Below are 27439 nucleotides of genomic sequence, written 5' to 3' on the forward strand. Positions count from 1 at the left end.
ACTGAGCAACTGTAATGGACCGTGTGGATTCTCAAAATCATGAGATCAAGGTCAAGGAATTGAGGCCCAGGTTTCGTTACTCTGATCTTGCCAATATTACATTTTGTTGCAAAGACTAATAAAATGGAAATAAGTCAGGTTCAGTGCAAACTACAAACAAGTACTACTTCAACCTTACATATAAAAACTAGTGATGGTTTAGTACAATGGAAAGCCGGTGGTTAACTGCAACTTGCAATGAATTGTAGGGTAAACGAATACATAATTTTTACAAAGAGGCTCTTACACGAAGATGAAGAAAATGTTAACGCCAAATGAATCAATATTTGAGGATACTGAATCAATATTTGAGGATACTGCACGATACATTTGCCTACAATTTATACAAGAATTACAACTCCCGACAAACATATCTCAGCTCCGCAAAATTTTCCTCCCTGCTCCAATCAACAAAGCTTTTCTTACAACCCCTGTTTGAAGTCCACAAATCACTGCTACAGTTCCTCCTAAAAGAACCCATTTCCAGTCTATGATGCCCAACTTTTTACATGTTCGAAGGTCTAAAGATTGACTCTGCTCGTTTTCACCAGAAGCTACCTCAGAGGTATCCCCGTCAAAGGAAATATGTGTAGTAATGCTTGCCATCACGGCACACCTGGAAAGGGATACCCCCGGTTTCCGAGCATTTTGATATGCTCTCATGCCGGAATGTAGTTTCTTAACAGCTCCCCACATTCCATGCCTCACACCCAATTTCGCCACATCTTTAGGGATACCCATGTCCTCATAATGAACCAAAGTAACTTCACAGGCTGTCATTTGTCCATCTCTAAGAGACTTTGCTGCAATTTTCACCAGTGAATTATAAATTAATAAAATATACCTGCAGAATATAAAGGCAATAATATTGTAAAGATATTATTATATAAAGGTGAAAGATTGGATGCACTCACCAGGTTTGATAACCCAACTAGAAAAATAACGATCTACACGCCTTGGCTTATCACGCTTGGGCAAACTTGTATACGGGACCCCCTAAAAATTGCATTGAGCAAATGAATATCATTAATTGAACTCTATCAAGTGACAAAATTTTCCATTTCATGCATTTGATTTATGTTAAGATAACACTGCTCCACACAAATAAGACAGCATAAAGTAAATCAAGAGGAACTACTAATGGTATGCAGCACAGAAGGCATTCTTCTGAGTGACTTCAGATCTGTGAAACAGCCAACAAATATAAAGCCCCACCGTTGTGGGGCTATGGAGGTCTACAAATGAAGAACTACTACTACTACTACCTTCCCTAATCCATTATTGAGTATATGAGCTCTCCCTACCGCCCTAACTATGTTCCTCTAACTATTTGTTAAATGAGTCACGCTTATGCTATAGACCAAAAAATCCTTACACGATCTCTAGTCTCGACTTCAATCTCTAGCTATCTATCTATGGTGTAAAACGCTCCTTCCTAAAAGGTGATTTGAATGTTTAAAAACTTAGTTCATATGGAGTAATCATCCAGGTGGTGACAAGGTTCATATCCTTCAATGTAATTGCCTACTATCCTCTTTATCCTTCAACCTTCCCCACCACTGGCTGAACCAGTTAAGAACAGGAGGGACAAATGCCCTCTAATTTTTTTTTTTTTTTTAAATAACTTGAAAACAAAGTCTTGTACATAGTTTGTAGGCAAATATGCTCTAGCCAAGTGGTTTGTATCTTCCCTTAAGTTTTTCATGTCTTGAGTTCAAATCTCCTTAAAATTAAATTTTTTTTTTTTTACCTTAAGCATTTTATAATTGCAGAAAGATGACAATCCCTCAAGCCCCCAGAAGAAAATTCCAAAGATGAAAATGATCAACTAACTACATTAAACAAAAAAAACTGCTAAAGATGAATCACACCCATTAAATTTTAAACAATCACAAAGATGAATAATTTCCACCTTAAGTTGCATTTAAAATTTCATTTAAACTTCTTAAATTGTAATTATTTTTGGCACTCTTATTTCTCATGCTTCAAGCATTTTGAACCCATAAGGTGAAATTCTTGGGTACATTATAAGTGAGGGTTTAGTTCTTTGTTGGGTAATACCTTTTGAGTAACAAATCTTATGCCTGAAATATAAGACTTTAATAAGTATCAAGAATATTATGTGATCTAACATTTGTATTTAATGTTTTTGACGAAATTTGAAAGTCACCCATAATGAAAATCTTGGCTCTGCCACTGTTCCTCACCTATGAACTTGTTTAACCTTCATTGACTTGCATGGCACAGAATTGTAGCTTGAGACAAATAAGGAGAAGAAAGGAGAGAAGCAAATTGAAAATTCAAATCATTTGAACATAGATAAAAGACCTGAAAAAGGATAACAGGTTTTGAATGCACTTCCTTCATCTAATTTTTTCATACAGGCTCAATTCTTGTCCTACGCTTGAGAATCCCAATCCAATAAACAATTAATCTCCTTTATAAATTTATAGCAAACCATTCCACGTGGAAAATTCTTATTGCAAATAATTCTCTATCGACATAAATAGGGAGTCAGTCATAATATATATGACATAATATATGACATGATCCATTTCAGACTATTAATGTGCAAGAAATAGAGTAGCACTTGAAATGAAGCAAGCCATTTTCCCTTTGATGGTCCCTTCGCTCCCCCACTTCAACTTTTCATTCAATCTAACCATACACCTACATTTCTTTCTAAATACCCCCCCCCCAACATTGTTTTTCTCATCAATCCTTCCCCCAGAAAAAGTTTGCTATCATCCGGTGAGAATTTCCATCAGTATTTGTAATGCAAGAGCATCTCCGTCAGCAATACTAGTCTATTGATTACAAGACCCGTAATCCAACTCAATTGTCCAATTATGGCACAATTTCTCAGATTACGGTTTTCCTACTAACCCTTAGGGAAAATTGGGCCATTCGGTAGATTTATAGATCTTTTGAAGAGTTTGAAGACTAGATAGGATTCATAGAGAGAAGGTAAATTTGATCCCCTCTAACTTTTTCTATCTTTTGGGTGTTAGGTTGGGACGCCACATACATGTATTTCATGCCTACTTTACTTCTACCCCCTCCATATAGGTTTCACTGAGCTGCAAATGATATATTAGGTTCAGTTCTAGGACGGTGGTGGTCGAGGTTTATGGTTGTGGGTGGTGGTCAGAGTTGTGGTGGTGTTCGTAGTAGTGTGGGAGGCTTGAAGAAAGGGAATAGGGGGGAATCAAAGTAAAAGACTTTTGTTGGAATGAAGAGTGTAAAGAGAATAATTAAATTGTCCTAACAAATAAGGGAGTGAACCATTTTGATTCATTTACCCTTTCCTAAATATCACAAAATAAACACCTTCTAATAGCATACAAACTTCCACGTGTACCTTTTCTTCAAAAAATAAAAAATTAAAATAACAATAATATAAAGGAAAAAATGAAACTAATAAATCCACCCTTGACTCATCTTCTCAAAACAATCCCACCTTTACGTATTCCGGAAACAATCCCATCTTAACACCCCATATTCTCAAAACAAGCCTTTTTACCTTCAACCTGTTTTACAAGTTAATTTTTTCTTTTTTCCCTTCATCTTCCACCTCAACCACCATGACCATCTATCACCACCAAACTTACCACCTTCTCACCCATCCATAACCACCAAACTTACCACCTTCCCGGCTTCCCCCCTTTCCCGGCTTCAAAGTGTGGCTGCCCCAATCACATTCCCTCCCCCCTAGCTTTTTATCCTCCACCACTCACCTCCTAAACCTGCACCACACCCCACTCATCTTACTCCCAGCTGCACCAACCGCACAGCCCACAACACCAAATAACCACCATCACCACCAGCTTAAAATGTCAGCCGCAACACCCATCTCGCACCGTCAGTTTCGCCCAGCAACCTGCGATTATCGAAGCATCGCAGCTCCCGCAATCACCAATTCGCCTCCTAATTTCAACAATTCATTACAGCAATCACCACCCGTAATCATCAATTAAAGTAGTTCGCCTCCTAATTTCAACAATTCCGGGCTTTAATTACAGCAATTTGTCACGGAGCATCTTCAATCTTTAATCTTCGGGGAGGGGGTAACGTTTTTCGAGGGGCTAGCCGGGCTGGCTTGGGTTAGGTGAGAAAGTCATGGTGGTATGGTTGGTTGTGGTTATGGTTGTTACGGAGGAGTGGTGGTAGCGGTGGTGATAATAGTGGTTACAATCGAGGAAGGGGAGGGAATCGGGGAAGACAGTGGCTGGGTCCAGCTGTTCCGGCGAGTGGCTGGGTCCGGCTAGTCCGCTGGCGGCTGCTCCAGCAACGGATTTTAACTCCGGCTGGGGAAGGAAGAAGAAGGGTTATTATTTTTTATTTCTTTTTTGTTTATTCCTTTATTTTTAAGAAAATTATAAGGTGACACGTATCATATTACCTTCAAAAGCAGGTTACTAATTTCACAAACTGGTAAAAGACTTGTTTTGAGAATATGGGGTATTAAGGTGGGATTGTTTCCAGAATACGCAAACGTGGGATTGTTTTGAGAAGATGAGCCAAAGGTGGGATTATTAGCTTCAATTTTTCCTAATATAAAATCCTTAAAAGAATTTGACATCAAATTTAGAGAGCAACATCATGACCGTTATTGATAGTATACCGACGGAAAAGTAATTCACTAGACTATACCTTTGTAATGCAGTAATAAGCCTTTCCAGCCTCCCATATTCTCCGGCCAATAATATATTCTCGGTCACTACAGAAGAAGGGGAACTGCACACACAAGATACCAGTTTATAATATACTCTCTCAAAATTAGAGAACTTTGGCATATTTTGGATCAAATAAAAGAAACGAAAGATAAATATACCTTCTTAATCCAGTGAACAGTCATTGTTCCTGTATGAGAGCAATCCTCTAATATCTTGAAATATGTAAGCATAGGATCCCATTTTGGACGAAACTCATCATCCCAAAAAAAATCTCTCACCAGCTCAGCAGTTGCATCCTCAAATACTGTTCGACTACGATATATTGTTGGGGCAATCTGACAAACATTAAACACTTAAACAGATTTAAATCTTGTCTTTTATCTTATGAAGAAATAAAGAGAAGAAGAAAAAAAAAAGATCAGAACAAAAGAAATGACCACTATAAACTTAGTGTAGGTTTCCTTATGTTTGTGATAACTATGAGTACCTCCAACTTAGATGAATCAACAAAATAAGGATCCAAGGGAATGTAAATTCAAAGGAATAAATATATTTTCTCATACAAGAGCATACTCTTATGTAATTTAAAAAAAAAAAAAAAAAAAAAAAAAGTTGTAGAGCTTCCGACTTGCTGGAGAAGCTTGTAGCACCGAGATAGTTACGGGAGCAAAAACGGGTAGTGGGATGGAAACTCATCATCCCAAAACAATAAATTATAAATAGTTTTAAAAAAAATTAAAAATAAAAAAAGGGTGTTGCGTTGATATAACAAAATTAAACAAATATCAGAAATTATATATATATATATATATATATATATATATATATATATGGAGTGGATCATGTGAAAACAAGGCTTAAGCTAAAAACTGAAAACATCAAATCTTGACCGTAGATTATAATCAACCACTGACTCAATAAATCTAACGGTTGGGGTTTTTTTTTTCCACAATTTCAGACTAAAGCATTTAATTTCTCTCTCCTCCTTCATTTGCACGCGTAACTTTCTCTCTCCTCTCTTTTCTCTCTCTCCAAATTTCTCCATTCTTCTTCAAATTACATTCTACTTCTTCAAATCACAGTTGTAATTCTTGTAATTACTTCGATTTTTCATCAAATTGGTTGCTATTATCATCTACGATCTATTAAGTGAGTAAATCGTTTATAATTTTGCTATTTTTTTTTATCAACTTAGTCTTATTTGAGAGAATTTTGTTTATTTTAGCTCTGAATTAGTGAATTTATATTTGTAATCACATTAATTTCTTCATATCATTGTATTTGAGCTATCATGTTATATTTAGGTTTTCTATTAATGTTGAAATTTTTTATTTTCTATGATTTTTTGAAATCAAATTGATTTTACGATCTGAATTTTGATTTTCGATTTAAATTTTAACTTTGTCGGAGTAGTTTGAGATGCATTTGTGTAATTTTTTGAGTTTTTTTTTTTTATTATGATTTTTGTCTAATTTTGTGAATTTGGTCATTTTTTTATCGGGAAATTTTCGATTTGATTTGGATTTTTCAATTTCATTTTCATATGAGTAGTTTTGAACTGTATTTTGTTCAATTTTGCTTGGTTTTAGTAAATCAGGTTTTTATGTGTATTTTTGCTCAAAACTCTGTTCTTGTTGTTGTTCTTCACCTATTTTTAACACAATTTTTTGTGTTTGTGATCCTAGTAAATTACGTTTGAGTAAATTAGAAAAGCAAGGTCTGCTTGTATTTATTTTCTGAATCAGTATTTGTCTAGTGTCTACTGTCTAGTACCAATAAATGAAAGAAGAATTAATTTAGTAGACTATAGAGTATATGTTTAGCATTAATGGCAAGAGCCCCATTAGAAGCCTTGTCTTGTGATATGTTGATATTCGTTTAGTCGTACTCATAAATTGTTATGGCTTGGCTTAACAATTACCTGTAGTGTCCAACTCCGACGTGTTGCATTTTAAGGTTTGGAAAAAAAAGATGACCAAATTAAATAAAGCATCTATGAGTATATGAGATTTCCTTGTAATATTATGACCCCACCTTATTTTGGGAGGAACTTGTTGATGTCGTTCCCAAGAAAGTGTATAAGGTGTGCTTTTAAATATTAGTCTGTTAGTCATAGTTGTGGTTATGAAAAGATACAACTGATGCTAAGGATAGAGTATGTGGTTTCTTTGGTTGTTGTCCATGAGTGAGGCAAATTCATGTTTGATTGTTGCCTCATTTTATGTCGAGTTCGGATTGGGGTTGTTTAATCGGATTTGGTCATAGTTGTTTACTGATAAATTTAAATTGAATATGCTTTGCCGCTTGTTCTTGCATTGTTTGATTGTCCTCGTTCTATTCTTCTATATAAACAACCTCTAAATTCTAAAATAGTCCCTCATCTGTTATTTTGGTCACATTGCAGTTGCCCATCAACCCCTTTGTTTAGTTTGTTTGTGTAGATTGATTTGATAATGGATATAACAAGTCATATATTTCCACATTATAATCAAATCATTGAAGCAGATTTCTTTATATAAAGCACTTTATGATGATCAATTTCAATAAAGTATATACAAGTATGGGGTATAAAGTGGGATCATGTGCTAGATTACTTATTGTTATTGACCATCTACTTGCATTGAAACTAAATCACTCATTTTTAGTAGCATATGAGTAGCCAGCTGAAATGCTTAATGAAGCTAGTTTATTGTTGACATATGGTTAGACTTTGTTGTAAATTTGTTATAGTATTTTTTTTATTTATCTTTAGTGATCTGATATAGTTGCATTAACTGGTCAGAGGATTCTTAGGAAATTGATTGACTCTGGTTTTTTTTTTTTTTTTTTAATTGATTCAATAAATCTGATCGTATCAATTCTCAAGACAATGAATGAAACATCCGAAGTTGATCAATGATCATTTTTCCCCGTTGCTATTACATGTGTGCTTCTTGTTTAGTTGTTTTCTCAGCAAACAATGAACTATTAATTTATATTAATTTCTCACCTTTTGTTTATTTTCTTTTGATTTATTTAGTAGATTTACTTGGATATGGCATGAACTACAGGTGGTCCAACATTTAAAAGGAGGAGAGTGAGGTCTTCAAAGCTTAGGTGGACCGATTTTTGTATATAGTGACCTATATGTATATGTGGTCAAAAATGATATAGTTCCTTATTTTTGTATATATTGACCTCTGGGTAAATGGTGTATATATATAGTTACCGTATTTTTGTATATAATGACCTTAGCATCATGGAAATGTTGTAAAATTTGTTTCAGTCACCTTATTTTTGTATATAGCATTTTTTATTTAAATGTTGTCAAAATTGATGTAGTTACCTTATTTTTATATATAGTGACCTTTATTTTTGTATATAGTAACCTTTATGTAAATGGTATTAAATACTCAAATTCGATATAGTTACCTTATTTCTGTACATAAGGACCTTTATGTAAATGTTGTCAAAATTGATGTAATTACCTTATTTTTGTATATAATGACCTATGTGTAAATATCGTCAAAATTGACATAATTATTTTTATATATAGTGACTCTATGTAAATGTCGTTAATTTAGATAAAGTTACCTTATTTTAGTATGTCGTGACCTTTAAAACAGTTGAATTGATTATATGTAAGGTTGGAAAGATTTTAGGGCGTTTTCAGCATAAGCCTTAATTTCAGCGGAACCACCCCGTATATATATATATATATATATATATATATATATATATATATATATATATATATATATATATATATATATATATATATATATATATATATATGTATGTATGTATATATGTATGTATGTATGTATGTATATATGTATATATATGCGTATGTATATATACGTATATATATACGTATGTATATATGTATGTATGTATACGTATGTATATATATACGTATATATATACGTATATATATATATGTATATATATATATATATAATCATTACCATAAATTTTAAGTGAGCTGCATTACTTAATAGAGAATGAAAAATACAGCCAAATCATTTATACCTTGTAATTTATTGAAAAAATGAAGGTAGCAGTCAAAAGAGTAAAGGAAAAAAATAGCGAAAAAGCAAAAGTACAACTATCAAGCACTATTGAAGTATCAAACAACTTTTTAGTTCACTACATCATACATCCTGCGTTTTGTATTAGTTAGCACATTTTGACTTTTGACACTATTTAGAAAGGCTAGTTTGAATAGCTTTTGTGATTTTAGTCATTGTTTCGGGTGAAATCAATGGGTCTTTCGTCTGGACCTTTCTAGTAGGATGAAGCCTGGACCTTTCTAGTAGGATGAAGACTGAACTCGGCCCAAGTGATGACTGGGACGAGGGTTAACTGGTCTCGGGGGTTGTGCCGAGAAAGGCCCTTCCGATGCCGAAGTCAGTAGAGTGTTTTAGAGAGAGAAAGCTATGCAAGAGAGTTAATGCTTGAGGCTTAAAGTGAATAAATTGAGAGAGAGAGAAGTCAAGGCTTTTATACCTTACTTAAATGGATAAATTGGGCCTTGGGGCTTGTCAAGGCATGTATTAGGAGAGTTGAACCTTCTTTTGGGCTTTATAATTGAATCGTTTGTGGACCGGCCCAATTGGAGTAAATTGGACCCAAACAATTTGCCCCCAGACCCGATTCGGAAGTTTGACGAGTTAGGTTTTGACTTGTAAAATGGAGGGAAGCAAATGATTAATTAACATTTAATTTATTGAGGTTATTGAGGCAATAATGGCAATTTGGAGTTAATTGGGAATTTGGATGGTTTAGTGGGCGGTTAATCAGAGAAGAAGAGGGATAGGTGGAGCATTGAAGTGGAGTTAGTGGGGGTTTTAGTGGTGCGAACTACCAAAATTCCCACTTGTGGAAGGTATTTAGGCCACTCGTCCCACTCTCTCTCCTTATTTCGTTTTTGCTAATTTCAACTCTCTTCTCAATAATCACCGTTACTAAACCCTTTTTCTTTTTTCGCTCTTATTCAGCCTCGAAACTGAAATTTGTTGCTCCGAACTTATAAATCGGCAAATTTCGCGTCTCGTCAAGGTAATTTTCTTTGAATTTTCTTCGATTTTCTTGCTTTTACGAGTATCCCCCTTTTTTAGTTTTCTCGCACCACCACTGTTAAAAATGGCCAGCGACCGCGGAAAGAGGCCTATGGAGGCTAAGCTGAATGTAGACGAAGAAGAGGAGGTCCCGCAATTGATTCTGCGGCGGAACCGACCTCTGGCGATGATGCCGCCTCTCAGCAGTCAGAACCCTAGGGCTAGGACCGGTGCTGCCGCCGCTACCAGCGGCTTTGACCTTGCCGCCAGGGCCTCGGGAGAGGCCAGCACCTCTTCGGCTTCGGCATCGAGGCCACTACCCCCCGAGGAAAGAGAATGACAGGATGCTCGTGAAAATCGCAGCAATATGACGTCCCCACCTTATAAATGGTGGATTGACAAGGACGCCGAGTTCTGGTTCGGTGAGCAGCTTGAAATCTGCTACGGTATTATGGAGGAAGATGGGTATTGGTGCCAAATGCCCTCTGCGGATGAGAGGATTCATCGACCTCCGCCGGGCTATATTGGCGTTTACACCCGTCAATTGCAGTACGAGCTTCGATTCCCGCTCCATTCTTTCATAACCAGAACGGGTACAACATGTTGTGTCTGTGAGCATTCGAAGGGTGATGACATATCTCTTAGGTGTGTCTGTTCTATGGGTTTACGTCGAACGTCCATTGCTTCCGCTGTATGCACAAGTTGGTGCCGAATACCCAAGCGAACAGATTTCATGGCCTTGGCTAGTGGCAAATATAAGATGAAAGAGGCTTCCTTTTAGTGTGGCCGAACGACACCTCGGACAAAGACTAGAAAGGTCAATGGATCTGGGTAAGGGCGCCCTCAGACGAAGACCACCCAAACTACTTCGGTGCGGTATCTAAGAAGGCCTGAACCCAGCATGCCCAGTCCGGATGAGTTCTCTTAGGCAGACCTGGATCAAATGAAACTCTTCGGCAGGACCACAGTGCGTGGGGCTAGGGGCTAGATGAAGAACGTGTCTACTACTTGGCGGCCTTGTTGCCACTACATCTTCCAAGAGAAGATGTTTGCTATTGTCGGCCTCACTCGAAAGAACCAAGGTGGTAAGGAGCTCGGCTGGAGCCGAGGACTTTATTATTTTCATTTATTATTTCCTTCGGCGAAGCTAACTGTTGTACTGCCCTTTCAAAGCTGTATGAAGAAAACTCGGGCAATAACTACGAGTTGCTCGGGATCACTCAGGAGAGGAATCCGACCACCAATACTCCTAAGATCACCGAATCGAAGGATCGGCCACTCTCCCTGAAAGCTAGCAGATTCCAGATTTTTAGCGCAGCCGAGTATTGTGCCTCGGTGGAAGAAGGTTGACCCATTTTTTGTTCATTCTGCTGAAGAACAAGCCCTGCGGCTCGTGCTTCTTTGCAACTAGAACTCCCAAGCTCACCGGAGCTTCTAGTAGTGGTGTTAGGCCCTCTACTCCTGTTGCCGAGCCAGCTGACACAGCCGCTCCAAGAGTAGAAGAAGACGAAGACGAGCATCTGCTGAAGACGAGCATCTGCTGAAGACTTATAACTTGCCTAGCCTGTTGTTGTTGTTGCTTTGTTGTTTTTTTTGTACTTATATAGCTCTTTGCCCCCTGTTCCTTCTTCCCGAAGAAGAGGAGAACAAGGACAAGTCTGCTGATCCCGTCTAAGAAGCATCTTCGGACGAAGAAATGGTCGGGCTAAAGAGGAGGGTTGTCATTGGACCAGGGCAATTTCAGGCTGCCCAGTTCTGCTAAGAAGCCTCGGCTAGAGGAGGAAGACAAAATAGAGAAGCCGGAGGAGGCCAAGGAAAAGACCCCCCCTCCTCCTGAGGCCCTTATCGAGGAAGAGGTTCAGCAGAAAACTCCTCCTGAGCCGCAGGCCAACGTCTAGGAGACTAAGTCTGAAGAGAAGACCTTGCCCTCGTCCCCACCTTGGAAGGACTTTTCACCGATGACATTCAGCGTGAGGCTGATGCTCTTCTGTGGCATCAACCCGAGGAGGATGTGAAGATTTTGAGTGAGGGCTTTGATGATGGTGAGGGCTCGAGGAAGGATGCCTTCAACCTTTATAGACAATTCCTTTCGAACCTTCCTGACATGGGGTTCGGATCAGCTCCACTTCTCCATGTTCCTAAGGGTCTCGGGAATGCCCTCTAGCCGTATCGCGATTCTGCTATCGCTTTCTTCGGCGACCTGTCCGGCCATTCTGAGTTGGAGGAGGCCAAGACTTGGTCAATCAGGGCCACTATTGGGATAGCCGAGCCCAGTGTGAGGGTGAAGGGTGCCTGATCCTTTCGTTGAGAACTAGAAGCTGTTGATGCAGGTATAGTCCCTTGATTTTCTGACTCGCCAAGCTGAAGCTAAGGCTCGAGAAGTTGAAGAAGCTGCAAGGAAAGAGAAAGAAGCAACCAGAAGAAAGAGTCCGAGAAGGCCCTTGCTCAACCTGCCTCGTCCTCAGCTAAAGCTGGAGCTAAAAGTTCTGTTGGTCAAGATGCAGCTGCCTCTCGTCTAGATCTTGTGAATGCTGAAGCATAAGAACTCGGTAGTCATCTACGGAGTCTTGCGGATCAACTTGCTCTTAATTTCATATATGCCGCATCTGTTTTTGCCTCTAGTACCTTTTTGCTTCAACTTGCCATTATGTACAAACTCTCTAGTTCGGCAGCAGAGCTTTTATCCGTCTTCTGGACAGCTGCTGATTAGTATTTGGTTTGCTTGAGTTTATTGAACTTGATTTTATGTAGCTCGTTGATCCGAGCATAATTTGTTTGCTTGAAATGCATTGTTTTCTTTTCCAGCTGCCTTGCTTCTTTTACTTAGTCTTGCACTTTGCTCTTTTCTGTTAATTTTGCAAAAAATTTCTAAGTGTTGAGTTTTGGCTTGGACCTATTTGGTCCCCACTTGCTGGAAAAGCAAGATTGGCTGAGTGCTTCTTGCCCCCAGAAATCTAAAGTGTCAGTCTTTGGATTTCTAAGGTGTTTGCTTGGTTTTACTCGCACAGACGAAGTTTTTCTTCGTTTTCCCTGTATTATTTAGAAAAAAATTTTGAAGTTTCTGTCTTTTTTCTTTGCTCTTCTTTTTTCTTTGAAGATTCTTTAAGTTCGTTGCTCAAAAGTCTTAGACTCCGAGAGCAGTATTCTCTCGATCCTTGAAATTTTTCGAGGGAAAGACTATCCGAGGCACAGTGTTTGGCAATGCCTCGGATATAACTCCTCTTAAGCACAATGCCGGTGGCTATGCTTCATATTTGTCCACAGCCTCTTTGCCCCAAGTAACTGACTTGTCCGAAGTACCGTGCCTTCATATGGCTATACTTCGATTGTGAAATCATTGTTCCCTGTTCGGCAAGTTTGGCGGCAATCCGAAGTACAGTGCTACTATTGGGCTATACTTCGGACATTGCCGAAGGAAAACCTTTTTTCAAAAAACATAGAAGACAGAAAATAGAAACTTGAAAAATTGATAAGACTGGTGGCTCGATGGCCTTTTATTAATTTCAAAAAGATGTACTTACATAGATTGTTCTTCCCCGAAGGGCTTATACATGATATTTTTTCAGCACATCAGGGTTCTAGTGGTTCTTCAGCTTGGTTCCCATCTAACTGACGAAGTCGGTAGGTTCCAGGTCTTAGTTCATCATAAATTTCATAGGGTCCCTCCCAAGTGGCCGAGAGCTTCCCATGAATGCGGCTTTCTTGCACTGTTGCAACATTCCGAAGAACCAAGTCCCCAATCTTGAGTGGTCTTGCATTGACCCTTCAGTTGTAGAACTTGCTGATTCTTTGTTTGTATGCAGCCACTCTGTCGCCGAATCTTTGACCTCTTCTGAAAAATCGAGAGATTCTTCCATGAGTTGTTCATTTTCTTCGACGCAGAAGTGGTGCACCCGCAGACTTTCTATGCCGATTTCCACTGGAAGAACGGCTTCGGATCCATACACCAGCTTAAATGGCGAATGTCCCGTAGCCTCTTTTTCGGTTGTTCGAAGTGACCAAAGGGTTATCCACTTGGACTTTTGATCCCTCTTCTTGAGTGCGTTAAGAATCTGCTTGTTTGCCGCTTCGGCCTGACCGTTACTCTGCGGATGGCATACTACAGAATAAGCCAACTTGATGCCGAATTGATCAGTGTACCACCTTAGCGGCAAATTGTCAAATTGCCTCCCATGATCGAAGATAAATACCTTCGGAATTACGAAGCGGGTGATTATATTATTCCAGATAAATTTCTAGACAGTTTGCTATGTGATGTTCGAGGCTGCCTCAGCCTCGATCCAATTTCTGAAATAGTCTATGCCGACTATCAGCCATCTTTTTTGGTATGGAGCAACAGGATACGGCCCCAAGATATCCAGACCCCATTCAGCAAATGGATAACTGGTGCGAATTTTTGACATTTTTCGCATTTTCTAACCAGCTCCTTAGTATCTAGGATCATAGTGGGCCAGTAGTATCCTGCCCTTAATGCCTTGTGGGCCAGTGTTCTCCCCCAATGTGGTTTCCGCAGATGCCAAGGTGAATTTCCACACATTTCAGTAGTGGGGCTGAGAAGGATTTTTTAAGCAGCTCTCCTCTGAAGACGAATCTTGAGCTGATTTGCTTTAGTTTGAAGGCTAAGATTCTGTCTTCAGGAATTTCTCCCCGAAGTTTATAAGCTAGGATGGAATCCATCCAGCTCGGTTCATGTGCGACGCAGCAGACTTCAGGTGCTTCGTCGACACTTCTTTCTCGCCGCACCTCCACATAAACAAATCGGTTCAGCTCGATTAGAGTTGAACTTGCAAGTTTGGAGAGTGCATCAGCTCGTGCATTCTAACATCTTGGGATCAGCCTCACAATTATCGTTTTGATTTTTGCGAGGTAAACAATCATCGAGGGCTCTTTCGCCTCGTACTCGCCTCGGATCTGATTTGCAATGAGTTGAGAGTTTGTTTTTCAAGCAGACATGCTCAGCTTCCACTAATATGCACAACTCTAGGCCAGCAATCGCTGCCTCATATTCTGCTTCGATGTTCGAAGCTCGAAATGAAAATTTGAGTGCATACTCGAAGGACTTGCCTTCGGGCGAGGTAAGTACTATCCCCGCCCCCGAACCATTTACGGTGGAGGATCCATCCGCAAAAACGATCTAGGTCTTCTTTTCTTCATCTAGCGTTTCCAGGTACGAGCATTCGGCCAGAAAGTCCACTAGAGCTTAGGCCTTGATGGCTGTCCTCGGCTAGTAGCTGATGCTGAATTCATTGAGCTTGAAGGCCCACTTTGCCAGCCTACTAGATTTTTCCACTTTACTGAGGACTTTTTCAAGCGGCTAATCAGTTAAGACCACTAGATGACAATCAAAATATGGCCTCAGCTTCCGAGCGGCTACCACTATTGCATATGCAACTTATTCGAGCAGGGGGTAGCGGGTCTCGACATCCGTCAGAGTGTGGCTGACGAAGTAGATCGGCTACTGGACTGTCTTCTTCTTTGAGCATAACCGCGCTTATGGTGGTAGGGCTAACTGCCACGTATAAGTATAAAGTTTCTCCTTAGTTGGTGAGCTAGGTGCTCACGGAGCTGCTTGAAGGCTTCTTTTTGCTCATCTTCCTAGATGAGCTCTTTGGTTTTGGGGAGTTTCAACGCTTTGAAGAAGGGTAACCTCTTGTCCGAGGCTCTGGAGATGAACCTGGACAGGCTGCCATTCTCCTAGTGAGGCGGTGGACATCCCTCTTTGTTTTTGGTTCGAGAAGATCGAGCGCTGCTTGTACTTTGGCGGGATTGGCATCAATTTCCCTTTTGCTGACCATGAAGCCTAGGAACTTGCCTGACTTCACGCCGAAGACACACTTCTTCAGATTCAGCTTCATTTAGTTTCTAAGGGTGGCGAAGGTTTCGCCAGGTCCGCGACATGGTCTTTGTCCTCTTTGCTTTTAACGATGGAATCATCGACATAGACTAACATGTTGCGGCCTTTTTGCTAGGCGAAGACTTGATCAACCAGCCTTTGATATGTTGCTCAAGCATTTTTCACTCCGAAGGGCATCATTTTGTAGTTGTACACCCCAGCGTTCGTAACGAATGCCGTTTTTTCTCGACCGTCAGGTTGCATGAAGATCTAATGATACCCCGAGAATGCGTCCATAAAACTAAGCATAGCATGGCCACTTATCGAGTCGACTAGCTGACCGATCCTCGGTAAGGGATAGAAGTCCTTCGGACAAGCCCTATTTAAGTCCGTGAAGTCAACGCACATCCTCCAGAAGTTTTTTGACTTCGACTACGATGTCTCGATTCTTATTAGCGGAGGAATTCCACTTCTTTTGCTTAATCGGTCGACAGGTGGGGTCGACGCTCAGCTTGTGAGAGATCAGGTCAGATCAATCCCAGGCATGTCTGCTGCCGAGAAAGCGAACACATCTCTGTTGTCCCGGTCCCGAAGGAGTTGATAAGTTCAACTCGGATGTTCGAATGGAGTCCGAGCCTGATGCTGACATATTTTTCTGGGTCTCATTCGGTCAACTCAATTGACTCAGTCTGCTGATCAAGGTCCATTGCTTTAGAACCGGACTCTTCACAATCTGGCAGGCGTCCCAGCTGGCTTTCCAAATCCTTAAGTCCGGATGAGGAGCCAGCCTTTCCTTTCCCCTTAGGTTTTTCTTGGCAGGGGTCCCTGGGGCCGAAGCACTTAAGCCATTCTGCTTCTTGGTGCTTCGGTCTTTCTCTTTTTCTTTTTCCTCATCATCTTTGTCTTCACGACGCTCTTTAGATGGCTTGAGGTAGTTGCATTTTCGGACAGCCTCTTGGCTTCCCTGAATTCTTTCGGAGTGGCCTTCGTTAGAAACATATATCATCATTTGATGGTACGTGGAGACCACTCCTTGAATCTCATGGATCATGGGTCTCCCCATGATCACATTGTAAACATATGGAACGTCTATGACCAAAAATTCGGCCATCACGTTCCGAGCTGCTCTGCCAATGGTGACGGGAAGTGTGATTTTCCCATCCGGATATGTCGCAAAACCGTTAAATCCAGATACCCGGTAGGGTACTGGACTTAGGTCCTTAGACTGCAGCTTCAGCTCATCGAAAGCATCCCGAAACAGGATGTTTGCTCCGCCGCCACCGTCAACGAGGGTTCGCCAGACGTTGGGTTAGCAATCCCCGTGATGATTACCAGCGGATCATCATGGGGGTATGCCACCCCCCGGCAATCTTCGGCTGTGAACGTAATGTTTGGCACCGGAGACCGTGGACCTCGGATGGAGGCATCGTTGACTTGATGAGACCCCTCAAGTGGCGCTTTCGAGCATTTCGGGAGCTCGTCCCCCCAGAAATGACAAGGATGTCAGGATGCTCTTTATCCTGCGACTTGTCTTTTTTTCGGTTGAAATCCAAATGCAGACGAGAGTCTTACTCGGCTTTTTTCTCTTCGCGGCAATCCGCGAGATATTTTTTCAAATAAGCTTTTCGGACCATATCCTCAGTCTGATCCCTGAGCTGAATACAGTCCTCGGTGTGATGTCCAGGAGACTCATGAAACTCACACCATCGGTCTTTAATTTTGTTTTGATGCCACGATGGAAGTGGCCTCAGCTTCTTCCACTTCTCCTCGTTCTTTGTTATGTTGTAAATTATAGCACACGGAAAAGCGAGAGGAGCGTAGGATTCGTATTTCCCTACAAATGGGTTTGTTTCTTTTTTTGGCTCGATCGCCGAGGAAGGTTCTAAGGCTTTCGCCTTCCCTTTCCTCATACCCTGGCCCTAAAACTGTTGTCCTTTTGCCCTACCAGTCCCAATTTGAGATTGGGACTTGGTTTTGTTCTCCGAAGCATCAAGAGCTTCCTTCAGGTCTGCGGGGTATGCATGACCATGAAGTCGAAGAACTTTCCGGCCTATAGCCCATTCCGCAGCGCGAAAACGGCTAGCCCTTGGTCCAGACTTGTAATTCTGAACGACTCGTTGCTGGAGCGAGTCAGCTAATCTCGAAGACTTTCGTCCTCCCTTTATTGCAGACTCATCAGCTCTATAGTTGTTTTCTCTCAGCGATTCACCGTAGAGAACTTGCTCTTTTCAACCTATTGAACCTTCTTTTACTCCCTTGGTGATCAACGCTTGTGCAACACCTTTGAGAGTAGTTGGAAAGTATCTTCGGACCTGGGATTCAGGTACATGTGCCCCTCATAGGAGGCAATGTGGTCCTTTAGATCCGAAGTACCATCATAAGTGATGTGTGTCGGGATTTTCACTGTCGCCACATGTCCTTCCATAAATGAGGAACTAGAGGGAACCATCACTGTCTTCCCCTTGTTCCCGGTCGTTGGGACCTCGCTTCCCCCTTTCAGAGAGGTAAAAGTGGTTTTCGTCCTCGGCTGGGACGGTACAGGGTAAGGTGCAGTACCTTCGAGGCGACTATGTACGCTCCCTTCCCTAGGGCCAATACGCTCGTGAACGTTTCGACGAGCAGACTCTTGCCGCGTGGATGCGGTGATGCTGCTTTTGAAGCTCCGGGGTTCGGACCTCTCAAAGAAGGGTTTCTTTTTCTTTCCCATTCAGTTCTCCAAGTATCTTCGTCCCAATGCTCGAGCTCCTTACAAGATGGAACTCGCTCTCCCTCCTCTTGCCCTGTTCTCCTCTTTAGATACCTTGACTGCTCTATGGAGTCAGCGTGCGTGTACCGAGGGAGCAGGAGGTGGGAGATGTTGATTCGCTTGAGCCTTCATGAAGTCCATGAAGGTAGCGAGGACTCTTGCCATTTCCTCCGAAGTGGGACCCATTTGGGCAACCCCATTGGACGAGTTTGGGAAAAGCGGCTAGGAGTTGGACTCCTAGCATTTTACCGGCTCGGCCGCCAAGAGTTGGACGGCTGACCCATGTTGCGAGGTGACCTGTCGGAGGCAGCATTCCCCAACGAGGTAGCCTCGCAAGATGATGAAGAAGGTGGTCCCTTCAAGGGTGAAGATGGAATTGGGACTTTCTTCGAGGAAGGACCATTCTTTTTGGTGCTCTTGGCACTCTTTCCGCTCTTAGTCATGTTGCTAAGATGGTGGATTTTTGGCTTGTTTTTTAATGTCTTCCCCACAGACGACGCCAAATTGTTTCGGGTGAAAACAATGGGTCCTTCGTATGGGCCTTTCTAGTGGGATGAAGACTCGACTTGCCCAAAGTGATGACTGGGACGAGGGCTTCCTGCATAGCAAACACACGTAAACTGGCCTCGGGGGTTGTGCCGAGAAAGGCCCCTCCGATGCCGAAGTCAGTACAGTGTTTTAGAGAGAGAAAGCTATGCAAGAGAGTTAATGCTTGAGGCTTAAAATGAATGGATTGAGAGAGAGAGAAGTCAAGGCTTTTATACCTTAAATGGATAAATTGGGTCATGAGGTCAAATGGGCTTGCCATGTTAACCGGGCCTTTCATTGACTTGGCATGTATTAAGAGAGTTGAACCTTCTTTTGGGTTTTGTAATTGAATCATTTGTGGACCGGCCTAATTGTAGTAAATTGGACCCAAATAGTTATGATAGAGCATAATCATGTGGAACCTTGTTAGAATTGTCTTTATGTATATTGTCATAATATTAACATTTTAGAAATTTTAATTATTAATAATAAAAGATGTTAACCACTGGTGGACCACTGTACTAACATCACTCGAGCATCCAAAACTCCTATTCTTTTGACGTTTATCGGTGACTAATAAAACCCCAATGGAAAATCTATGACTTTTGTTCCAAATCAAATACCTCTGTTTTTTTTTATGTGCAATTTTTGCCATTTTAGTTCGCTTACAATTATGTGCAACTTTCTATTTTCTTACTATTTTTAGTAAACAAAAACCCTGAAAATTACAAATTTACTCTTACTTAAAAATTCAGATTTTCTTAATGTTACCCTTTTCTTATTTTAATCACAATAACTTTTTTGTCTAATCTAAAATCATTAACTTAATTTTACCCACCCATTTACTCATCTCCTAGACCCACCACCCATTCACCCTCTTCATCTCTTTCACCCTCCCTCAAGAGTCACGACCACCGCCCCTCCCACCACCATTCTCTCTCCTCCTTCACAACCACCTTCCATCCCACCGGCTTTCTGCTCCCTATGACCACAGCTTTCTGCTCCCTATGACCACCGGCTTTCTCTCTTCATCTTTTTTTTCGCTTTATTTTTTTTTTTTTTTTTTTGGATTTCATTTTCAGCCTAACAATGGAGGAAGATGTTCCAGTAAGTTCTAAATACTTCTGCATATATTAATTCCTAAGTGCTATGTTACTAGTAATTAATTGTTCCGTGTTATTCTTTCCAAATTGTAAAAGTGGTTTTGGTCTATTTTCTTTCTTTCTTCATCTTTTTTTTCTGGGTTAGAGGTGGGTCTAGGTGGTGGGAGGGCTGGTGGTGGAGGGGAATGTTAGATTTCTGGGTTTTTTGGTTAAGGAGGGGGCTGCCGGAAAAAGGAGGGAAAGATGTGAGGGTGGTGGTGGTTTCGTGGGGTTTGTTGTGGTGGTGGTTTCGTGGGGTTGGTTGTGGTGGTGGTTTTGTGGGGGTGGTAGTGGTGGTGGTGAAGCCGGCGGTGGTGTTGGTGAAGGCGTGGTGGTTGGTCTTGGTGGTGGCAGTGTGTGGTTTGATTAATTATCCAAACATTCTCTCTCCACCTTAATTACATACTCCTATAATATATTAATCACCATTATACTTTCTTAATCTTTGCCCTTCAATCTTTTGCCTCGTGAACCGCAACTTGTGCCAAAGTTGCACATAAAAAAAACGGAGGTAATATCTAAAATAACTCTTTATTTTTGTTTTTCACAAACATCAAATTGAATGAGTTCCAGTGGACTGAATAAGAGATATTTCAGGTTCGTGCTCTGCTTGGCTAGTAGTTCGTATAGAGAGAGAGCAGTAGGTGAAGTGAACCTTAGTTAAATTTTCAATCTCCTGTAGGGGGTGGCAATAAAGCAGTACCCAAGGCGTGCCTGCCGTACACCCACATGGCCACACCTTACCCAATTCTTAGCCGTCTCCATTAAGATCAAGACGTCCCGAATACATATCTAGTCATACCCAACCTATACCAGACCCATCCCCCTGTGTAGGAAACGAAGGAATTGTGCATCATAGTTGATAAGCATCTAGCACTTGCCAATAAATGAGATGATAAAAAGTCGGCAGCTAGTGGTGGGTAATTGGTACCTTCATATTTATGGGTGAGTTATCTCATATGATTTTCTCCCTCCCATTCACATCAACCTAGGCGTGCCTTAAGGTGTCATAAGCAAGCTAACATAGAATTCCAGGCTTCTAGAGTTCCAGCTCATGAGACCGTTAAAGAGCCTAACTTGAAGTAGAAAATGTGAAATATATAATCAAACCTACACGTTAAAACTCTCGGACGAGGTTTTTGAACAGAACTTCAATAAGCGAGAGGTGTAAGCACCGCGAGGTGTGAAAAAGTTTGGTTTGAAGTAGATAATGTGAAAGAAGTCGGGTTAGGTGAGGTTGGGTCAAGCCTATTTCACATTTGAGCCATGCTAAATGATTGTGTCAATACAAGTCAGAAATCTTTATCGAGTTTTATTCGACGCGATTTTGGTCGATTTTTTACACCTCTAACAGTGAGCCATAACTTTGATAGTTTGATATAAACCCTCCTTTTCCATGTGATAATTTCACTAATAAATAAAGCCGAAACTCGCGACCAGGCCATAAAAAAGTGACACTCGGCATTTCAAGTTTCCGCCAAGTATCGCGTCATATAAGCGACTACAATGCATAAGCATGCCACGTTTGATGTTAGGTAAGCGATATCAGATAAATTTTTTAGGATAAAAAAAAATAGTTAAGAGTTTTATTAGATAAACTTTAAATCTCTCACATATATAAAATATGTTATAATTTTCAATACATATCTTATAAAATTTGTTTTATAAATTGCTTTAAAACAAGATAAATTTATGTGATTTTAAACCATTTATTAAGATATATGGTTTAATTACGTATATATCTAAATTTGTATTGATTTTTAAATCTGAAACATAATAGAATAAAATACTCCTCATGTAAGTTTAAAATGCTAAACATAATAGAATAACGATATATGTATAGTTCTCACCTTATATGAGTCATAATTATGTAATATCCAAAAAAATACGAGTATTATAAGTTTAACACCCATAAAATTTAAAATTTAGCACAATTATAAATACTTACATGTATTATACTCTATTGATTTATTTATATTTGTCTAATAAAGACAGTGGCGGATCCAGGATTTGGGTAATGGGGGTACGAAATTAAAATTAATAAGAAATACAAAGTAATATGTGAAATATTATCATTTTTCCCAACTAAAATTTGAGTTATTAATTCATTTCATAATTGTATAAGTCTTTGCATGTACGACGTACTCCCCCGACAATGAGGTTATAGAAGATTAACTTAATATATACTGCGTGTGAAAAAGAAAAACCTCTAAGAGACCGGTTTTTGGTGGAAATCGGTCTCTTTGGTTAAGAAAGTATGATATACCGCAGATATAATATAAATAGCATCTAAGAGACCAGATTTATTAATAACGGTCTCTTTGATTATGACAAAAAAGGGTAGACAAGTAGACAACTACTCTAGCGGGTTGATTTGTCTATACAGCGGTACTATAAGAGACCTGCTGTATCATACAGGTGGTCTCTTTTCTTTCAAGTTTTTTGTTTTTTATTTTTATTTTTTTTAATGGGGGGGGGGATGGCGGTACCTCTGTGTACCCCTCTAAATCCGTCACTGAATAAAGATCACTACAATGTACAATAGTGTATAAATTATTGATGTTGTATGTCTAAATTTCCTAAATTATTAAAAGGGATTATATGGCCTTTATAAAGTACTTTGTAAGTTTGTATGTAACAAGATTTAACATTTAAACCAAAAAGTTTATCCTAAAATTTTATCAATAACCCGGCCGGAGCATCCCAGTACAAGATACGTTTAACAAATGATTATTAAGATTTTAGGCACATTGAGCGCACCTTAAATATAATAGGCATCCAAGGACCTTTTCACCTCAATGTGCCTTGCTCCTTTAAAAACTAAGGTTTGACTTACATGTTAAAATGGCAAAAGATTTCCTTTTTGTTTTTTAGGAAAATTTTCAATCACAACAAATATTTTGGGGTTTTGTTTCATTTCCATTGAAGTAATTTTTATATAATTACACTGATTTAAACATATAACCAAATTTCCTTTCTTCCCCTAGGAAGACAGATGGGGAGTTCTTTTACTTGACATTCAAGATGTTTTGTTTCTCTTATTTAAGTTAAGACATAAGAGTACTTTCTCACTCTTATTCCCTTTTAAAATTATTTAGGGAATCTGAAATGAATGAATTGGCATTGAGGTGGTTTCTGTCTATTAGACGTTCTCCATTAAAACGTTATGAAAAGTAATTTATACCTCGGGCTCATGACGCCATGCTTTGTATGACATATTTGATGTTGTGCGTTCCATCAAGCTTTGCCAAGAAAATTCCCCATCCTTTTCTTCAAGAATATGCAAGAGGTGTTCTAGGTCATTCTCAGTGACAATATCATGTTCAAATTCTGAATCTCCAATATCTCCATTACTATTGCTGCATAACAACAATATTACAGAATATCATTATGATGAGTTACATCAGAAGCACCACCACTTCCTACTTTCGACAAGTTACTCAAAACAAGTGAAAACAACGTTCATATGGTATACCTACAGCATAACATTTCAACTTCAACACTACATATTTAATAACTTTTAGCATTCAATAATAACTCCCATAACAGAACCAAAAAGTGAAAGTGAATGAACATCCAAGTCCATATCTACAAATTAAGAGAACCGATTAATATAGACAAGTTGATTTTCATCTTCTTATATATCAAAAAACTGTCTTTTACATCCTTTAGCCAGTTTTCCCAATTTATTATCACCATATCAAGGGATAGCTATTGATTCAAAAGTGAAAAAAGTAGTTAAGTATCCTCTTTTTTTTCTTTTTGACAGCCACTCCATAAAGAATGAAGAGGAAAGAGCGGTTAAGTATCTTTTAAATTTTTGTCTTGAACCAGTCACCACAACAATGTTTCAGATTACTTTTGAAGAAGCCCAACTCACCGCTTTCAATTGCTTTATACTCTGCTTGCATCTCTGAAGCCACTTGAACATTGTACCAATTTGAACCCTACCCAATGACCATCCTGTCAATACCCTGCCTGCCCTTCCATCTAACCCCCTGCCTTATGCAAGTCCAATATCCTTTACTAATGTTGAAGGAACCATCCACCACAACTTCACCGCCTCCAATTTTTCTTTGTGTGATATCTCTGACCTTTAGTTCTGACACTTTGCTACACAAATTCATCCTACTTTCTCCTCACATTACATCTAAATGATTCCGAAGTACCCACCTACAGGATGGAGATGCACACAAAGATCCCTTCCTCACCACATTGAATCTTTCTTCTTAGAAAATAGAGGAGCATACCTTTTATCCATTCCCCAAAAACATATGAGAACACCAATCCCTGAAAAAACATATGGCTGAAGCAGGATGTATACGGTATTCTCATTGCACTCCCTAAATAGATGATTAGGTGACTCCACTGTTCTTGCACAAAGGACACAAGACTCATCAATATCCTATCGTCATTTCCCTAAATATTTTTTAGTTGCTAAATTATTATGTTTAGCCTTCCACAAGAAAATTTCCCACTTCAAATGCAATGTTGTAGTCCAAAGTTTTATCCAGAACTAATTCCCTTTTCTTCCCCTCTCCAATTCTCCATCCCTCACCGATAACCCCTACAACATTACATTACATTACATCCTGATGTAACAGTACAATCCCAAAATGAAGCAACCCCCTGGTTTGGCTCACACTTGGTCTTTACATAAAAAATAAAAAATAAAAAAACACTTCTACTCCTCAATTTCAGCCATGCCATCGATAATAAGTAACTATTTTTCACTCCATTGTTTGAGAGTATTGAGACTACTTTGAGGATTCATGAGCTCTTCTACCTTAATTAAATGTCTCTTGATGATTCCAACCAATACTTCACCAGTGGGTTATCCATTTCTCCTTCCAAAATCTAGTAGTTCTTTCATCCCCCACTTGTTTCTGTACACGCTAATAAAGGCAGCAGCATTTCTAAGTTCTAACCACACATTTGAAACCAAACCACCTAAGAAGTTTCAACTTGCCTTCAAAGCCTCTTCAAGAATATAAGACTTATAGAGTGTATGAACCCTCAAAGCAATTATACTAAAAGTTGTATCCTATTGTTTGTTTATAGGTCAAGAATATTTATTTTAGGTAAGGAAAAGGTGCCCCGCTGAGCCAGAAAACCTCGGAAAGACCCCTTATGAGTAGGGAAGAAGGGTAAGGGATCTGGGATCCCCACCCCCAATGTGCCTACGGCAAAGATTGATCTCACAACCTCATGGCTGTGGAATACAATTTTTACCACTAGACCTAAAACTTCTTGGTAATTTCATTTTAGTACTCTCCTAAAATATACTGTCACTAATTAAACCTTTTTTCCGAAACATTTCTTATCACTACCCACTTAATTTGAACGAATTGGTTAGAAGATAACAATGTAGGCCAAAAAACTCAAAATTTTAAACCAACACAACATTTGAACATTACAAGTTAAACACCAGCATTAACACAACAAGTGGAAACATGATCTTAAGTTTATATAACCAACCATTACATCTACAAAAGATTGCAAATATTTAACTAGAACTAGCCTTTGACCTGAGCCAAACTGCAAATAATATTTTAAAGCAAACCCCTTATCTGTTATTTTGAAAGTAAATCAGCAAAAATTAAAATTCACAATCTTCATACTAATTCCCAAGCAAAAAAATAATTCATTCAAATAAAATAAAGGAAAAACAAATCAAAGAGAATCGATTTTTTTTCCTAGTAGCATAAAATTTTGGAGGGAATTCTGCCAAGTCTTGATAAAAATAACATTAACCAAAATTTCCTTGAAATTAAACAATAATAAATTAAAACTCACAAAAATAAATCAATCAGTAATACTTTATATATATATATATATATATATATATATATATATATATATATATATTTCCAAAAGAAAAACTTACTTAGAAATTTCACGCCCTAAATCAGACACCGAATGAGAATAATTGTTAGAAGATGATAAATTAGAACCAACAGCTTGTTTAGCATTCCCTTTCAAAGAAGACCAAAGAGTTCGAAGAACAGAAAAGGCAGAGAGCGCAGTAAAAGCAAGCCAAAGACGGCGAGCGCCGAACCCAGGCGGAGCAGCAGCAGCAGCAGACCATAAGAAACGAAGCTTGCTTCGAAAGCCGAGGAAGATAATACCAGTCCAACGCGGACGCCATGACCAACCAATGAGCAAGCCGATCATTACGGCTAGCCAAATCGGAACTGTGCAGAGTAAAATGTCGACGAATGTTTCGATTATTGCGGGCTGTTTTATGATCTGGAGGAGATCATGGAGGCCGTTTCCGGACTCCATGAGAAAGGAGCGGAATCAGATGAATTGGGGTTTTGTTGTTGATGATCTGATAATTGGATTTGGGGGAGAGGGAAATTGGGGAAGGTCAAGGTCAAAGTGTGCTTGCAGTTGTTGAGTTCCAGCATGCGTCTTTGTTTTGTTATTGTTGTGTGATTGTGTCTGCAGTTGTTTGTACTCTGGATTATGTTTCGCCATACGGCATATACTCTCTCCTTTCCTTAAATATTTTTTTATGGGCTGTTATTCGGGAAAATTCAAATTTATTACCAAGATAAATCAAATATTGGCCTTTTTTGGTAAAGAGCTTTTAGCTTATTTTGCCCTATTAGAGGTTTGATCATTTAAAAAAATTAATTTGAGTGTTTGATAAATAGCTTATTAAAAGAGATTTTTGGGCTAAAAAAAACTCTTTCAGAAAAATTGTCAGGAACTACACGCTTAACAAGGGTAATTGTAAACAACTACTCGCTTAAAAATTTTATCAATAAAACTACCCTTAAATTTAAAAATTTAGAGTAGCACTACCCATTTCAACTTTCCGGCAACAAACTCCGGCGTGTGGGCCCCAGTTGTTCAATTCCCTCCAAAAACACACGACACAATTACAATCTACCCCTATCTTCATTTACTACTCCAACTACCTCTTCTCTGTCATTTCTCTCTCCTTCCCCTACTTTGTACTCCAACTGGACCACCATAACCATCCTTTTTCTTCGTTATCTCTCTCCTTCAATCTCTTTCTTTGTTTCTTTTTCTTCCATTCTCTTTCCTACACAGCAAAGACATTCATTTAGCTCCACCCATTTTCTGTCATTGTCAGTTCAATTGGTCGAAAAAAACGTAAAAATGGACAATACACAGTTGGATGAAGGTGAAAAGGGGAAAGCTAAAGCAGATACAGTAATTAAACATGGCAAAAGAGGGAAACAAAGGTACGATGCAGTAAATTGTCCCAAAATTCTAACTCCATACCTATTTGTTTGTATATATATGATTGCATGGTAATATTTTATTCCTATTTTTTAGAACCCTAACTTTTAAATTCGTTTAATTGGCAGTCAAATTGAACTCCATGTAACTAATTATAAGTAATTAAAAAAGTAATTCACTTTGTAATTAATGAATTAATTTTGACAATGAAATGGTGTAAT

At 39.3% G+C, this 27439-nt stretch overlaps 1 protein-coding gene across 1 annotated transcript; it reads right to left on the reverse strand.

The window, feature by feature from the left end:
* Positions 1 to 146: 146 nt before the first annotated feature.
* Positions 147 to 26478, reverse strand: LOC110696018. The gene is made up of 6 exons (XM_021873283.1): positions 25891 to 26478; positions 23188 to 23362; positions 4874 to 5050; positions 4693 to 4776; positions 954 to 1035; positions 147 to 842 (listed from the first exon to the last, which is right to left on the reverse strand). Exons 1-6 carry the CDS (start codon positions 26286 to 26288, stop codon positions 415 to 417), a joined length of 1344 nt encoding a protein of 447 aa, XP_021728975.1. The 5' UTR covers positions 26289 to 26478; the 3' UTR covers positions 147 to 414.
* Positions 26479 to 27439: the final 961 nt, after the last annotated feature.

The sequence above is a fragment of the Chenopodium quinoa genome, unplaced genomic scaffold (assembly GCF_001683475.1).
Source record: "Chenopodium quinoa cultivar QQ74 unplaced genomic scaffold, ASM168347v1, whole genome shotgun sequence".
NCBI classification, from domain to species: Eukaryota; Viridiplantae; Streptophyta; class Magnoliopsida; order Caryophyllales; family Amaranthaceae; genus Chenopodium; species Chenopodium quinoa.